The sequence below is a fragment of the Ovis aries genome, chromosome 17 (genome assembly GCF_016772045.2).
Source record: "Ovis aries strain OAR_USU_Benz2616 breed Rambouillet chromosome 17, ARS-UI_Ramb_v3.0, whole genome shotgun sequence".
NCBI lineage: Eukaryota > Metazoa > Chordata > Mammalia > Artiodactyla > Bovidae > Ovis > Ovis aries.
The window spans coordinates 64,302,831-64,319,709 of NC_056070.1; the positions used below are offsets into that span (position 1 = coordinate 64,302,831).

A 16,879-nucleotide genomic window follows, 5' to 3' on the forward strand; every position below is an offset into this window, starting at 1 on the left:
CATTGTAGGAAACCGCAGCTCCCTGGGGCGGGAGACAGGGTTTAGATTCTGGTGGCTGTGATCAGAAACCCGCGTCCCTTCCTGTCCCCTCCCTCACAGCTTTACTAGCAGCCGTCTCCCACCCCCCACCCCACCTTGAAACACTGGGGATGCACACACTTGGAACAAGTGAAGAGTTAATTTGATTCTGTTGGAATGTAATTAACATTGCTAAGGTTAACTTAAAATGAGTTTTGCTCAGAGTCTTGTAGGTTTCATTAAACGTTTGAAATAGCAGTGCTCAGACTTCTAAAGCGTGCCTCGAGGCCCTTGTCTCATTTTCCCGTGCACTTAGCACGCCAGGGAGACGTGTGCACCGGAGAAGGTGCGTGTGAGCCCTTTCTTCATAGTGGTACCCACGATCACCCTGTGGTAAACAGGGTGTTTACCTGCTAAAATGGGTTACCTGCCTTATAGCCTTTAGGCCAGTCACTAAATGTCTCTGGCCCCCACCACCTCCTCTGTCAAGTGAGGTGAGATTAGATAACAGCTCCCAAACCCAGGAATAAGCATCTTCAGGCCCACCAGTTTAGTTCTGTGTCACCGTGGTGCAGCTTCTAACCATCCTCCGTAGCTTTGTAACAGCGCATCCAGAGTTTCTCCTTTATTCTCAGGCTGAGAACAAGGTCAGCTGTATTTGGGGAGGTATGGGGGGCATCTCGCTGAGTCACCCTGAGATGGCGAGAACTGGTGTGGCCTCTGAGAGGAAGTGGACCCTCTGCTTGGCCCCACTTCCCCTTAACGCGCTTTGCCCTGGGAGCAGGGCCACGCCCTTGGTGGTGACTGCCTGGGCAGAAGGGACTCCCGCCTTCAGAGGTCATCTTGGCATATGTTGTGCTGCCATGAGACACTAGATTTGGGCAGCTTATTGGGAACATTCTTAAGACTAAGGGGGGGCCCACCAGAGTCTTTCTGCTTTGAGGAAGGCTACAGGAAGAAAACAGGATTAATCAAAATAGGATTAATCTGGGTTGGGAGGTGGCACTCCCAGGGGCATGCCAAGTGATGGGATGGGGGGTGGAGGATAAGACCAAGAGTCTGGCCTGCGAGGCTCCCACATTGGAGCATGGAAAGCCTTGGAGAGGGTTCGTGCTCCCGCAGTGGAGATGGTGTGTGTTGGTGAGAGCGCCCTGCCAGGAGCCCTCCCTGCAGTGTTGGGCGAGAACCAGGGATGCATGACTGCCGTGTAAATTACACAGTCATGCTCCTGGCTGTGCTTGGCTGGGGCGGGGCCTCTGGGCCAGGTCTGTACACCCCGACCCAACCCTATGTGTGACTGTGACCTCAGGCCAGCCCTCCTGCCCTCCCTGAAACAGGAAGAGTCCTCCTGGGCTTCAGGGAGCTTCTGTGAGGCTGAGAGGGTGTCTTGTATATTGTGTTGTGTCTGGTCCTTGTCTGACAATGGGACACCGTTATTTTCACTGATGTTGGGAAGCGACAGTCCCTTCTGCTGCCTTCCTGACCTTCTTACCCCCAACCCCCGCCCTAGAGGAGTTCTAGATCAAAACCCCAAAAGGTCAACCTAGTCGAGCCCAAGGGAAAGCAGCAGCCGCTGCTGGACCTGCCTTCCTCCAAGTCACATGGAGCCTGGCACCAGGTTTCTGTCCGAAGAGCATCACTTCTTGTGTGCCTTTGTTTATTTTTACAATTAAAAGAATTTTTTTTTCCTTGAGCGGCAACTTTGTGGCAACTTTTGAAGCTGTTTTTTTTTTTTTAAGATTTTGTTTCAAAGAAGGCCCAGAGGCCCGCCTTAGGAAATGCCCTGGGGGCCTCCATGCACTGGCAAAAGTGACCCCCACATGTTTGCTTGCCGAGCTTTGGGACCTGCCGGGGAGGGGACTGTTGATGTGGTTTGGAGGGAGCCGGGCCTGCTGCCACCTCCAGAGATCGCTCATCCCTTCTCCCCAAACTTCCAAGCCCACGGTTCTGTGCCGTGTGTGAAGCCGGTGGAAGTTGGGAGTGTGTCTGTTCAGGTCTGCAGTGGAGACCGCTGAGCCCCATGGCAAGCGAGCTTCCTCAGGAGCCCACTCGCCAAGCCCAGGCGCCCCATGTGGGCCCGCACGCCGGGTGGGGGGAGGAGTATATCGTGAAACGACCTGGTAACGGAGGCGCTTTTTATCTAAGAGTGGTTTGCCTTATCAAGTCAGCCCAAGTATATTTGGTGCCTGTGTATGTTTTGGATTCTGTGCCAAGTGCTGGGAATTCCATGTTAAATATAAAAAGATGTTGTTAACGTTCCAGAGGTACCTTGTATGTGCCATGTCCACTGTGGCCCCCAGAAGGGATTTGAAACAGCGTGTAACATTCGAAGCGAATCGTCTGATTTAAAATTGAAAAGTGGGACCTGGAGAACCTGGGGGAAAATAAGCCAAGTGAGCAGACAGTTGTATGTGGAATTCAAGGCATAGTGTAATTACCAGAGTTTGAGTTTCTGAGGAGTCAAAGCAAAGAGAGAAACAACCATCAGTTGCTTGGTTCATGGTGTCCTTAAAAGACCACCAGGTTGGCCCCCCTGAAGAACTGTTCCTGAGGGTGGGTATTTGTGAGGAGACCCAGTGTGATGAGCGTGAGTCAGCTTGTCTTAGGCTGAGCCCTGAGGCCCATCCCACCAATTAACCTGTACGTTTGTGGTCTGGAGAGGTGAAGTTGGCGGCAGTACGTGGTGCCAGAGCCGCCCAGCCACCCAGCTGCCAAAAACAGGATGCCAGCCCGCATCCTGCAGGCCTGCAGCATCCCAACTCCGCCTGCCCGTCCCAGCTCCATGTGCCGGTCACAACAGGAGGCTCTCTGGGGCAGGTCGCCCTCCCTCCCCCAACTTTTCCTGCTCTGGTGGTCTCAGAGCAGGAAAATGCTAAAAGTAGGACTCATGTGGGCCAGGGACCTGCGTGTGTACTTGAGGCCTTCAAAATCTGGACACCCTGAGACCGGGAGGAACTGGGAGAGGGGAGTTTCCCATCATCCTCCACGGCCTTATGCGCAAAGCAGGGCTGCTGTTGTTCTGGAAGTGCGGAGGGGAGGTGGTCCTGAGGCAGGGACAGATCTTGGGCGCTGAGGGGCAGAACATCCCTGAGAGGGAACCGGGAAGCCAGGACGTCTGCCAGCGATGATGACCAGTGAGAGGGTCTTAAGTTTCTATCACTGGCCAGTAAGGAAAATTGCTGTGTAGTCCCTCAGTCACGACTGACTCTTGTGCAAACTCATGGACTGCAGCCCACCAGGCTCCTCTGTCCATGGGATTCTCCAGGCAAGAAGACTGGAGAGGGTTCTCATTTCCTTCTCCAGGGGGTCTTCCCGACCCAGGGATCGAACCTGCATCTGCTGCGTCTCCCGCATTGGCAGGCGGGTTCTTTACCACTGAGCCAGCCTTAGGGGAGCCTAAGAGGAAAAACGAGAGGGATTGTTTTGCCAAAATCCAGTTAAGTGGAATTTTTTTAGAAGTAATATTAAAAATTTAGAAGCAATTGAAAACATACATAAAAGTTGCAAATGGTATACAGAGAACATTTTTCTGAAACGTTTTGAGAGTAAGTTGCCAGCCAGATGCCAATTGAATACAAGCAAGGACGTTTTCCTCCAGAGCAGGCCATTAACCCAGCTTGACCTGATCCATGACTCCATCTAATCCTCAGACCCCGTTCGGGGTCCGCCATCTGTCCCAGTGGTGTCCTTTGTTGTAAAGGGTCCCGGCTAGTATCGCCCACTGTGTGGCATGGTCCTGTCTGCTGCACCTCCTTCAGTCTGGGACATTGCTCAGTCTTTCTTTGACTTTCACGACCATTTAGAGGGACGGGCCTGTTAGTTTGTAGAATGGAATGACCCTCGGTTTAGGTTTGTCTGATGTTCGCTCAAGATGAGGTTTGGGCCGTGCAGCGCCGAGTGATGTTCACCGTGGCCATCTGGTGGCTTTGCCGGGCTTCCTCCCTGCGCGAGTGTTCTCGTCCCTTGTGTCGCGAGGTGTTTCTTGTGGGAATACTTTGGAATTGGCTCAGGGCCCAGTGCCCCACAACCTTTCCATTTATTTCTGTCTGTGTGGACACCTGTTTGTTTCACACAGTGGCTCACAGTCTGTTCATTGTATTCTGGACTCCAGGGTTCACATTGCCCCGATTCGGCCCGTGGGGTCTCGTCAGGTTGGCTCCCGTGCCCCTGAGCGTGCGCATCATCGTTTGAGCACAGCCTTGTTTTCCGACACCAGATGGCAGACCGTGCCTTGTAGTTTTTGCCCCGTCCCTGGAATCCATCATTCCTCCACGCAGCCCCAGTTGCTTTTAGTAGAAAAGAGATTTCAAAGTAGACAGGTGGTTTTTATGATATGTGGAAATAGCAAATCACTATATTGTATGCCTGGAACTGGGGCTTCCCAGATGGAGCAATGGTAAAGAGTCCTTGCCTGCCAACACGGGAGATGGCAAGAAAGGCAGGGAAAATCCTGGGAAATCTCATGGACAGAGGAGCCTGGTGGGCTACAGTCCATGGCAGTCCATGGGGTCGCAAAGAGCATACACACACATGCCTGGAACTAACAGTGGTGCAGATCAACTATACATCAACAAAATTTTTTTAAAATAAAGAATTTATGAATCATTTTAACCCCTGTGAATAATCATTGAAAAGGATAATTAATGGATGAGATTAGGAGCTGGTGCTAGACCTAGAAATCGGACAGTGGAGTGCAGAACACGGGAAGTGGTAGATGCAGGTTGCCAAGTTCTGTTTATTTGGGTGTTAGTTGATTGATGGGCCCAGCTGAGAACTAAATGTCCACTAATTTGAAAAAAAAAGCAGAAAATAATGCCCTTTTTTTCATGTACTCTGTAAAGCCTCCTTGAAGCTCGTCCTGCTCTCTAAACCCAAATGATATTAACAAGGGCTTTTCTTTTGAAGAAATAAAATTACACCAAATTAATCTGGAAAACAAAAACAAAGAAACTGAGGTAGGTATGCTTATTATTACTATTGGAGGTGTTCTCTGCAGGTCTCTTCAGCGGGCAGAATTTGGGACTGTGTGGCTGTGTGTGTACGCACAGACACACACACGCGTTACACATTTGCATCTATATTATTCTATTTATGTTGAAAACCATGAGTTCAAACTGATACCTTCAATTCTGATCCAACATCTCCGGGTTCATTCTAGTTTTTTCTCGCTCCATATTTGTAATCCCTTTTCTCATAGTGAGAGAAAGCTGCCTCCCATTGTCCCTAAAGTGTTACTTGTCTGATCAACCCCCTTGTCTGCCACCAGCCTCTCAACTTTGCGGCCACCTCTCCGCTCCTTACCACACCCTCTCCCCAACCTGGAGGCCCTCCGTGCTCTGCCTACCAGAGCGTTTTCAGTCTGACTTGTTGGGAAAAAGAGGCAGACTTGCTCTCTTGATGCTGTTTTCCCAAGGTGTCCATTCAGCAGAGGTTTGATGCTTTCTGGTGAGACTTTGTGTTTCCTGGCTTTTCCCCTTCTGGGCCACTAGAACTTGGATAAGCCATGTAACCTCTCCGAGCCTCAATTTCCCAGTGTCTAAGATACTCACAGATGGATGCTAAGGGTATCCATGATGTGCCCAGCAGGACAAGAGATGTTTCTTATTGACTTTACCTTCCCTGAGTGCACATTACCCTCTGGGCACTGAGACATGGAGGAGTCACAGCTTTGACGCTCCAGACTCTGGTGACGTGGACAGCTTAGTTGTTGCCAGGAGGACCCGACCTCCGTGTAGCTGTAACAGCATTTATGCAGCAGCGAATCTTTTTTTCTTTCACCAAAGGTTGTAATGCTTAGTCAGAGGTGTCTGGTAATTGATTGAAGCTTGAGAAATATTTTCCCAGGCCACATGTTCTCACTGAATAATCGGACATTCGTTAATTTATTTTTTAAAAAGATTTGCATTGATTTATTATCTCAGGCTGCGGTGGGTCTCCGTCACCACACTTCGCCGCCTTCTCCAGTTCCGGCGAGTGGGAGCTCCTCTCGAGCGGCGGTGCACCGGCTTCTCGTTGCGGTGGCTTCTCTTGTTGGGGATCACAAGCTCTGGGGTGTGTGAGCTCAGCAGTTGAGGTGCACGGGCTTAGTTGTCCCACGGCATGTGGGATCTTCCCGGGCCAGGGATCAAACCTGTGTCCTCTGCGTTGACAGGCAGATTCTTAACCACTGAGCACCCAGGGAAGCCCTTGAATTGGATTTTTAAACTGAAGTCTGGTTGATGCGGGACATTGTGTAAGTCACAGGTGTACACTATGACGATGCGCACTTTGTAAAGAGTGTGCTCCCTTTGTAGTCGTTACCAGCTTCGGGCTGTTTCCCATGTTGTACCGTACATGCTTGTTGCTTGCTGTACACATGATAGTTTGTACCTCTTAGCCCGCTGCCCCTGTGTTGCCCCTCCCCACTGGTAACCGCAGGTTTGTTCTCTGTATCTGTGGTTCTTACGTCTTCTGTCCATCCTGTCTGTGTTGAGCACCCAGTATTGTAGCCACTCAGAGATGAGCAAGGTGACTTAGTCACAAAATGGCTTTGAGGCTGGAGGAGGTACATAGCTCAGTTTGTGAGTATTTACTTCTGAGTGTAGCCTCTGTTGTATGTCAGGCAGAGAGGGAGACTTAAAAAATTATGTATGTCCTGGCCCTAGAGTCCCATCGTGAAGTTGAATATGCTGACCTGAAGATAATGTCCTCACCAGTTAGTAGGTACACAGGGCCAGGAACACAGTTCGGGTCCTTAGGGTTCTGTCCCTTTCTAAGTATATGACCTTGAACGAATAGTGCTCAGTGAGAGAAGGTGCTGTAAAGATGTTGAAAAGCGTGGCTTGCAGCCAGGCCTGCAAGGGAGGGCTTCCTGGAGGAGGCGTGAACGCTGGTAGCTGGGCAGGACGTGAGGAGGCTGTGTGTGGAGACGCAGCGTAGAAGCGCTGACAGGAGCAATGCCAGGTGGGGTGGAGCAGAGAGCGTGTGGCGTGTGGGAGGAATAGTGTGAGAGGCGATACAGGGAAGCTTTTTATTATAAATCACTTTTGCTAACTGCATTATAAGCCTTGAGGTCAGAGCATGTAAAGCTTAGGTTAGCAACATGAATGGCTGGGGCTGCCACAGCAAGCAAGTGCAAATGGGTTCTCTAGATGAGGCCGCATCGTCAGAAGCCCTGGAGCTGGGATCTATGCAGCAAGGGCAGTGGCTGGGAATGGCATGGAGCAGGTTAGAGGCCAGGGGTCCTCTGTTCTCCACCCTGATTCCCACTAGGCTGCAGGCTCCCGGCCTAGCTGTGCCATCCAAATCATAGCTGCTTGCCACACGTGGCTGAGTAAAGCCCAGTATTCTTGGGCTTTCCTGGTGGCTCAGACAGTAAAGAATCCACCTACAATGCAGGAGACCAGGCTTCCATCCCTGGATTGGGAAGATCCCCTCAGGAAGGGAACTGCTACCTGCTCCACTATTCTTGCCTGGGAAATCCCATGGTCAGAGGAGCTTGGTGAGCTACAGTCCATGGGGTCGCAAAGAATTGGACATGACGGAGCGAGTTTCACTACTAAAGTCAAATAAAAAGACAAATTCAGCTCATCCGCCTCACTCATCACCTTTCAAGCGTCAGACTGTAGGCCTTTCCGGCTGCCCTATCAGACGGCACAGGTGGAGGAGGTCTCCTTCCTCTTGGACAGCATTGCCCCACAGGGACACTGAGGACTCCGCACAGAGCCGGGCACACGGAGAGTGGACGTTGCACGGCTCACACAGCTGGGGGCCTGGGAAGGAAAGGGTGCCCTCGCCAGGTTAGGACTGGGCGACCCATGAATATGGGATGGGGCTGCCTCCCAAAGAAGGGGCCGGGACCCGGGGACAGCTGAGACGGTCCGTTCTTGGAATTTCTGAGTTGTTTCGGAAAGCGTTTCCTTCGTGTGCCTGTTATTTCTGGCTGGCTAGGTTGTCTCTGCTGCCACTGCGTTTCCTGCACAATGTGGCCTTTCTCCCTCTGTGCTCACGAAAGGGGCTTCAGTTCTGTGTACCAGACATTCCCAGGCAGATGCACCAGCTCCAGCCTCCACAGACGGGGCCTTAGGGCTCATGGGGGCCGTCGAGGAGCCCTCCCGAGGTTTGCGGAGCCAGCCCAAGGTAGAGTATCTGCTGTCCTACTCAGGCAGGGGGAGAAGCCCTGCTTTTGCGAGCTTGCTGGCGTATCCAGCTGCTCGCCCCCGCCCGTTGCCGTGAAGGCACGCTGTGTAGCTGGCTGCAGAGGACGTCTCTTACTGTCCAGAATACTTGCCGACATTCCTTCTCTCTGAGAGAAGCCCACGCCTTCTAGCCAAACAATACATGCCCCAGCAGCAGAGACATTTGTAGCGAGCCCTGCCAGCATTGCTTGCTGCTGACCCCATTCCCTGAGTATAAGGCCCTGCAGAGCTGGAGTTTCCCTGTGGTCAGCACTCTGTGTGGAGCGGAGCCTTTGAGGAGAGGGCTCTGACTGGATCAGGTGAGCTGTGGTCTTCACTCAGAGCCCAAAGAACGGCCTTTGGGACAAGGCCTTACCAAATGGCCCTGTGAAGCACAAAATGGAAATAAGGTGTTGGTACACCCTGGGGTCTCTGTGACTTTTGAACTTGAGTTCAAAATGAGAGAAACATCTGCGGGACAACAAGGGAGAGTGTTCTGTCTCCATCTGCAGGGTGCCTGCCTTACTCCTGTAGTAAGTCTTCCATTCCCTTGTTGCTGTTGAACCACTAAGTCATGTCCAGCTGTCTAGCGATCCCATGCACTGTAGCCCACCAGGCTCCTCTGTCCATGGGATTCTCCAGGCAAGAACACTGGAGTGGGTGGTCATTCCTTTTTCCAGGGGATCTTCCTGACCCAGCGATCGAACCCAGGTCTCCCTCACTGCAGGCAGGTTCTTTACCAATGAGCCACCAGGAAAGCCCAGTATTTGTTAACCTCGATGGAATTAATGGAACCCCTTCTTGGAGCGTACATGGGGACCACCTTTCCTATAGTGACAACTTTATGAGTATTCCGTAAAGAATTATCGTCGAGTCCACTGGACAAACCAGTCTATTCCGTAATCGCTGTGCAGAGCTGTGTGCAATCGAGGGCTAATTCTATCCATGCAAAAGTTATTCAGTTCATTTCAAGCATTTCAGTCAGTATGAAACCTTTTTAAAAATTGAAGCATAGTTGATTGACAGTGCTGTGTTCATTTCACCCTTTTTTACAGTCTGTGCGTTTAAGTCTGTGTTCTCTGGGGTTTTCCCCCGACCAAGATGTAGCATCAGAAATCCTAAAACAATCACCAGTTAAGCAACTTCTTGTATCCTCTTCTGTAAAATGAGTATCATGATGCCTGCTGGGTTCTCCTTAGGAGAGCTTCTTGAAGATCAAATAGGCTGACATCATCCGGAGAGCTTTGTCAACAGCCGGGCTTATCAGAGGTCTGGTTCATTGTCGTGATTGTCATCTCAGATGACTGTGAGGCAGGACTGCCTTTCAAGGGCAGGAACACCTGTGACTCTGAAAGCATTTGGTAGGAAAAGGGCGTGTGTAGTTATCTGCTAACCTGTTGTGCTGCTTCCGAGGATGGTATTATTTTATTTGTTTTTGTTTTTGTTTTGTTTTGTTTTGACCTGGCGTGGCCTTCCTTCATTGCACCCAATCATGTTCATATCCTTCTGAGAGGAGCACAGGTTTTTATGGGTATTATCTTTCACCAGCAAAAACATGGGTCGTGTACCTGCTGTGTGTAAGGAACTCTTATGAAGGGAGCAGCTTCCTCTGTGTCGTTCTTAGCCCTGACTGTGCTTCAGTAGCAGTTTTGGGACTTAAAAAAAAAAAAAAGCAGGTGCCGAGGACTTGTCACAGACCTTCCGAATTAGAACCGGCTGGTGTTAGACCTGGACGTGAATGTTGTAGAAGTTTTGTAGATTCTTCCCACGTACAGCCAGAAGTGGAAATTAGAAGCGTTAGTATCATATTCTATTGTGCAGTGTCTCTACACTGAGTGTTTCCCTTCTTCAAGGAATTATGTTTCCGAGTGGCCTGGCACACATCCAGACTGCTCAAATGTGGACCCATCCCTTAAAGACTGCTGTCTTTACCTGGTCAGCGTTCATTTGGGCTTGGCGTACTGTGGTTCTCCTTACTCTGCAAGTACTTGGCTATTTGAATGGCTGAACAGAGCCCTGTAGGTGAATATCAGAACATACGCATATAGACCAGGTGTTAGAACCCAGAAATATGGATTCCCAGACCAGTGCATTGCACATTTTTAAACTTTGACATGCACTTAGAGTCATTGAGGCAGTGGGTTGAAGATGAGGTTGCCCAGCCTCTTCTCTGGACGCTTTCAGGAGCTGGACTGACCTCCTTCATTTGTGAGAAAGAAGAGAATGTCTTCCCGCAGAGCTTGGGGAGGAGATGGGGTGGCTCGTGGCGGGTGCTCGGGCAGTGGCGGTGCTGTTGGTGAGAAGCAGCTTTTTGGCCAGCGTGGCTCTGCCCCTCCCCAGCCGCCCCCTCCAGGACCCCCATTCAGTCCAGAAGGACCGGGTGACATATCCTGTCCCGTAACGGTGATGGTGGCGCCCCTGGGGCTGACTCCGGGTCTTCTCTTTCTGAGGCTGTTTCCCATCTCTCTCCAGTGCCTGATGCGTCCACATGCTGGGAAGAAGGACCGGGGACTGGTCCTCTCCTGACTCCTCAGTGCTGCTAGGCCTGGCCCCAGAGGGGGCTGCAGGGCCTCCACTCTGGTCCTCCCTCTGAGATGGGCAGCGGCAAGGGCATTCCAGGGGTTAAGAAGGTGGGCATGGGCCAGAGAGATGTGGGTCTCAGCCCATCTCATAAAGATTATGCTCCTGTGGCTGAAGTTTCCTCAACCACAGAACAAGAACGATCATAGCGTGTGTTTCCCTTGATCCTCTTGTGAAGGTTAATTTCACCATTTGGGAGCTGGAAGAACCTTGCAGGCGAGACCCTCCCAGAAGTCTCTCAGAGCCCTTCCTTCACAGAACGTTGCAGAACCCACCGCTCAGAAGCACTCTCTTCCCAGCCCTCCAGGGTTCCTTTCTCAGGGAGCTCATCCCATCCTGCCTGGCATCGTATATGTTAGTTGCATCCTAACATAGATATTTCCTCTGCCAAAAGAAGCAGTAAAAGCAGAGCTGGCTTCCTCCAGGTGGGTTGCAGCGTCTCATCCCACACTCTCTGGGACACCCACCTGCTCTTCAGAGCCCCTCCCCTCCCCTCTACCTGGAATGCCATCCCCCCCACACACACAAACCCCAGATCTGCCTCGAGGAGCTGTTAGCACGACTGAAGGACTTCCAGGACGTATCTGTGCTTTTAAAAAACACGCAATAACCGTGGCAGCTGCCCACGGTCCCTGTTGGGCGAATGGATGGTGATTTGAAAGAAACAGAAATCCTTCAGTCTGTCGGTTTGAACAAGAATGGGGTCCTCATGGCTCGGGGTGGGTTTCTGGGCTGCCAGCTGTTTTTCCTCGCAGTTTCTAACGCACACCCTATCGCTTGTTCCTGAGGCCCACAAAAAGCCGTAGGAGTAAAAGTGATTAGAGGAACTTCAGCTGTTTTGCTCCCTCTGAATAGCCCTCTTTCATCAGGATAGGCAGGGACAAGGGCCTTTTTTAAACCCAAATATCAGGGAAGGACGAGGGTTCCAGCAGAGCCATTTGCCGTCTGGGTGGGAACGCCATCCTTCCTTCCATCAGGACGGGCACTCTGCCGCTTCCCTGGAGGGCTCCCTCCAGCCTCCTGTTCAGACGTCCATCCTTCTCCGGGGAGCGGGGAGGGCAGGGGCTGGGGGCAGCTCAGATCACACGGTGTGACCGCGGCAGGCCGTCCGGGACCTCTTCTCTGGTGCTGACATCTGCCTCTCCAGCCAGCCACCCCCACTACTGCTCCTCAGAGATTTCCAGCAAAGCTAGTATGTATCGCCACCGCCGATTCCTCTTTCCATCCCGCGTCCCGGTTTCTGGATGACACTGGCTGTTGCTGCTCGGAGGGTGGGGTTTTCCGGAGGACCCCGTCTGTCTGCAGTGCTTATGACCCCACGTCATCTCCTAAAACCGGCCTCTGAGATTCCTCTCTATCGTGGAGATAAAAAGCGGGGAGGGTGGGGGGCTGAACTTGTTCTTAATCCCCCGTTGGGATTTTTCTCGCAGCGACCAAGAGAAACATTTCCGTTTTGTTTGCCTGCGTCTGAGTTCCCCAAGCTTTAGTCTAAAGAGCTGTCTTTCTGGGGACCAGCATCTTTGGGGAAAAGGCTGATTTCACTGGGATGAGGATGGGTGGTTTGTGGGTGTGTTTTCCTCATCCAGAGAACCTTGAAAAGGAGGTGCGCCATCCCCGAAGTGGGGGTGTCTGGAGACTGATGAACCCAGGGACCGTATGGTGTCAGAGCCCTGGCTGCAGGACACAGTTGCTCACATCGGCCACCCAGCGGGCGAGGGAGGCTCTGAGCCCAGGGTGAGCTCAGAGCAGAAGACGAGACGCAGGGCCATAAAGAATATCCGTGTCCCATTTTCGTAGGTCCCGTGGCTGCCAGGCTCTGTGGCCTCTGGGCCCCGGGAGTCATCCAGCGAGGTTTTTTTCCTTGTGCCCCATCTGCTTACTGTCTGAGCCGCAGGGCTGTCTCTGAGCCTGGGGAGGGTGTGTCCTCTGAGCCTCCCTGCCTGCAGCTTCAGATCTCACCCTGCACAGAGGAGGACAGAGGCAGAGTGTTCCCGGGGAGCCCAGGCACACAGCCCCCTGAATTGACATGTAGCCTCAAGGCTCTTGATTCTGTAACAGCCTCAGAAACACTGAGGAACTACTGGCCTCAAAAGCGATCACGGGATAAAATCAGCCTATTCTTTTGCGTTGTTCCTCCTCCACCCCCACCCCACCCCCCAAGGAAATATAAGGGAAACCAAGGGGAATTTTTGCCCATGATTTCCAAGGCAAAGGTCACCGTCACTGGCTGGCTGTTTCCAGAGGTCTCAGGTTTCTGGTCACTATGGATTTGTTTTTTTTAAAACTTACGAACAAAAAGAGGTTGATGATGCCTTGCAAAGTTCCCCCCCACCACCCTGCCAGCTGCTTCAATGAACTGATTGCTGTGTGAAGTTTCATGCGTTTTGTTGGAGTCTCTCTGGCAGTGATGAAAGTAGGTAGTAAGTGATCCGTGTCTTACCTAAAATAGCGTAGTTCAGAAACAAACTCAGTTGTAAGATTTTAAGGAAAGGGTGAGTGACAAGTTTCAGGGGTAGAAAAGTGTTGGACAGTTCTCTGCCATTTGCTTGAACTAGACAGCCTGGGATGTCTGTCGGCCAATGGATGCTAACGAGCTTTTTGCCTGCCGTGGGTAAGTGAGACTCACAGAAAGGGTGCATCTCGTTTCTTCCATGATTTACAGTCCTAGACTCAGCGCTTGAAACTGGCACCACAGGTACAGGACTCACAGGGTGGAAAGGGTGCCTTGGCAGTATGTGACGATGGATGAAGAAGCGCCGTCCAGGTGTGAACTGTTTCCCATAAGAAAGAGAGAAAGCCAGGTGTCGGTAGGATAAGGGGGGCAGAACTAGAACCTTAATGTTTGCTATTAGAGCTGTTGTGATTTTTTAGCGTGCGAGGCGGAAAAACGAATGGATTTCATTGGCGGTCTTCATAGTATGGAAGATAACCGTTTTTTTTTTTCCAATTCCAGAAACTGCTGACTTGGCACTGGCCCCTGCGATGAGGTTTCTTAGCTCCTGGAGTTGTATTTTAGACTTAGCTGAATATTCCAGGATGAGAATGTTTAACTACCAACTTTAGCTGTCCTGGGCAATGATGACTTTGTTGTTTTATGTTACACAAGATGTTCTTGTGTTTCTGTCAAGAATTGATTTGTTTTTGTTTTTTTTAAAGTGCTTCTGTTTCTTAGAGATTTTTCTTTCAATCAAATATGTTAATTGGTTGCTCAAGAGAAAATGAATAATATATATGGCTCCCTATAATTTGAACTGTGATCTTTCACAAAATTAATAGAAATGAAATGTTTTTGCATTATGACTTTGAAAGTTAAAATATCATTTACAAAAGTTAATATTTGCTCAATACAGTAAATTTGGAAGATGCTAAGAAGTAGAAGGAAGATAACTTTAGCACTATTAATAATTTTGGTGTGTCTTATGTGTAATGTTCAGAGATAATGGTTTTTTCTAAGTAATTGGTGGTAATTAATAGCTAATATAGTCTATCAGTTCATACAGGCTGGATTTCTGCATAAGCTGAAGATTTTCTTGGTAGCCAAGTCATGAAAGTGAAATTTTTTATTGTAATTCTTAAAATCTTACGTTGAATATGGATATTCAGTTCAGTTCAGTTCAGTTGCTCAGTCGTGTCCGACTCTTTGCAACCCCATGAATCGCAGCACACCGGGCCTCCCTGTCTGTCACCAACTCCCGGAGTTCACTCAGATTCACGTCCATTGAGTCAGTGATGCCATCCAGCCATCTCATCCTCTGTCATCCCCTTCTCCTCCTGCTCCCAGTCCCTCTCTATTGCCTGTTAAAATAACAAAGACCAAAGATTCCCTCTGCTGAGAAGTTCACTGGGTTAACTTGAGCTTTTCTATGGGAATAGTGAGCAAGCCACCCGTTTTTCTTGAGATGCAAACAGATACTGAAAGTGTGATTTCATCTTCCTTATGCTCTGTAAACCGAAGACACCAGGAAGCAGTGAGGTTGTTAAAAGTTCAGAGCGCTGAGGGAAGAGATCAGCAGCAAAAGTCTGAAAAATTCACGAAAGGAACCAGCCTCTGCTCATCAGAGAGCCGGTCTCTGTTTCCAGAAGACATCGTATTACAGTGGGTCCCGTCACAGTGTCCTGCAGGAAGGGGCTCTGAGTGCTGGAGGAGCCTGTGGAGACCCTCGGTGTTGTAGCCGAGGTGTCCCGCTTTGTCCCGAAACTCTCCAGCAGCAGGCTTGTGCCAGAGTTTGGGGGGAGCAGTGTGTGGAACTACCATAGGAGCTGTTTCATCCCGTTGGCCTTTTACATGCCACTCTCCAGCTTTTCCTCTGCAGCTTGTCTTCGCCCATTTTCCTGTGTGAATTCCAGCCTAACTGTGCTCTGTTTTTTTTTCCTCTCCCCAGCTTAAGTGAGAGCTTTTTCATGGTGAAAGGAGCAGCCCTCTTCCTACAGCAGGGAAGCAGCCCTCAAGGCCAGCGGAGTCTTCAGCACCCCCACAAGCATGCAGGTGATGGCTCTAAACTGATGCTTTTACCCAGGGAGTTACCTTCTGTGTGGCTGAGCAACCCTGCAACACTGTGTTCAGCACTTGGCTGGTTCTCAAGGCCAGGGAAATAGCGCAGCACAGGTTGATAATAACAGGTGCAGGTTAGAGGCTCTTTTCTTGAGGCCATGTGTGTTTTCCTGACGGTACTGGGAGCCAGCACCCTTTGACCATGCGTGTGTATATAAGGTCAGCAGCTTTCTGTTTGGATGTAAAGATTCCCTACTCAGTCTATCCGTTAACTGCAGATTTTAAGTTACAGTATCCTGGGCTTCTCCTGGTGGCTCAGACAAGAAAGAAGTTGCCTGCCTTGCAGAAGACCCGGGTCTGATCCCTGGTTTGGGAAGATTCCCCTAGTGGGAATGGCTGCCCACTCTAGTATTCTTGCCTGGAGAATTCCATGGACAGAGGAGCCTGGTGGACCGTAGTTCAAGGTGTCGCAAAGACTCGGACATGACTAAGCAGCTAACGCTTTCCCTTTCTTCACATGCCTTTTTAACAAATGTACCAGAGCATCTTATGGCCAGATGTTGTCCCCTTGAAAATTACTGCCTTGGGGTGCGAGATGCCTAGCCTGTCATTGCTCTGAGCACTTGGAAGGCTCTCATTTGGGGAATTTATTTACAAACCTTGGGCACATATTGGGTTGGAAAGTCTTTATTTTTTAATGGTGGGTGGTTTTTTGGAAGTAGACAGAAATTATAAAATGGGATCAAAGCAAGTATTCACTGAGGCACAAAAGCAAGGAAATAAGAAATGTGTCCAAGGACTTCCCTGGCAGTCCGGTGGTTAAGACTTCGCCTTCCAATGCAGAAGGTGCGGGTTCAGTCCCTGGTTGGGGAACTGAGATCCCTTGTGCCTTGTGACCAAAAAACCAAACCAGAGAAACAGGAGCAATATTGTAACCAGTTCAATAAAGACTTTAAAAATGGTCTACAAAAAAAAAAAAAAAAGCTTCAAAAAAAAGAAAAGAAATGCCCAGGAAGTGGAAGACAGGGAAGGCTGACATGCTGCAGTCCATGGGGTTGCACAGAGTCGGACTGAGCGACTGCACAGCAATAACAAAGCAGTAAGAAGGGTTTTCTTAGGTGACTTGACCCTGAACCTGAAGGCATTTGGGAGTAAAGGATTAGGGAGGCATTTGCGTGCAAGTGGATCTTTGTAGCCAGTGGGGAGCCTCTCCAGGCACTTCTTGGATGGGCAGCGCACGTCTGAATAGGCGCTGGAAAGACCTCGCCTCTCAGAACCGCAGCGAATCAAAGGAGCTGGCAGTTGGGGCCAGTCCTGTTGTCACTTCGGTCATCTTGTTTGTCTAACGTCAAGTCAATCAAGCCTCATCTGGGAGCTGAGTCTCTGGGCTAGAATTTCCTGTCTTAGATTTTATAGCAAACCCCAAGGCTCAGTCAATATTGTCACATGCTGATATTTATAATCAAGATTTAGGTCTGTCGTAAGCTAAGTAAACAATCTCTCTGCACAGGGAGGCAGTGAGTTTTGTGGAAAGAATATTTACTCTGGAGCCAGACAGACCTGGCTTCTGATCCAGTTCTGCAAGCATACAGAACTTTCAGAGTCAGTTTCTGAGCTTTGGTCTCCTAATCTT

General features: G+C 50.2%; 1 protein-coding gene across 1 annotated transcript in view; it reads left to right on the forward strand.

Moving 5' to 3' along the window:
- Positions 1-16,879, forward strand: part of SSH1 (slingshot protein phosphatase 1) — a 57,955-nt gene that overhangs the window by 11,007 nt on the left and 30,069 nt on the right. The window contains exon 3 of the mRNA XM_015101685.4: positions 15,137-15,240. Within this exon, the coding sequence (XP_014957171.2) occupies positions 15,137-15,240 (104 nt within the window). The remainder of the gene's footprint in view (positions 1-15,136; positions 15,241-16,879) is intronic.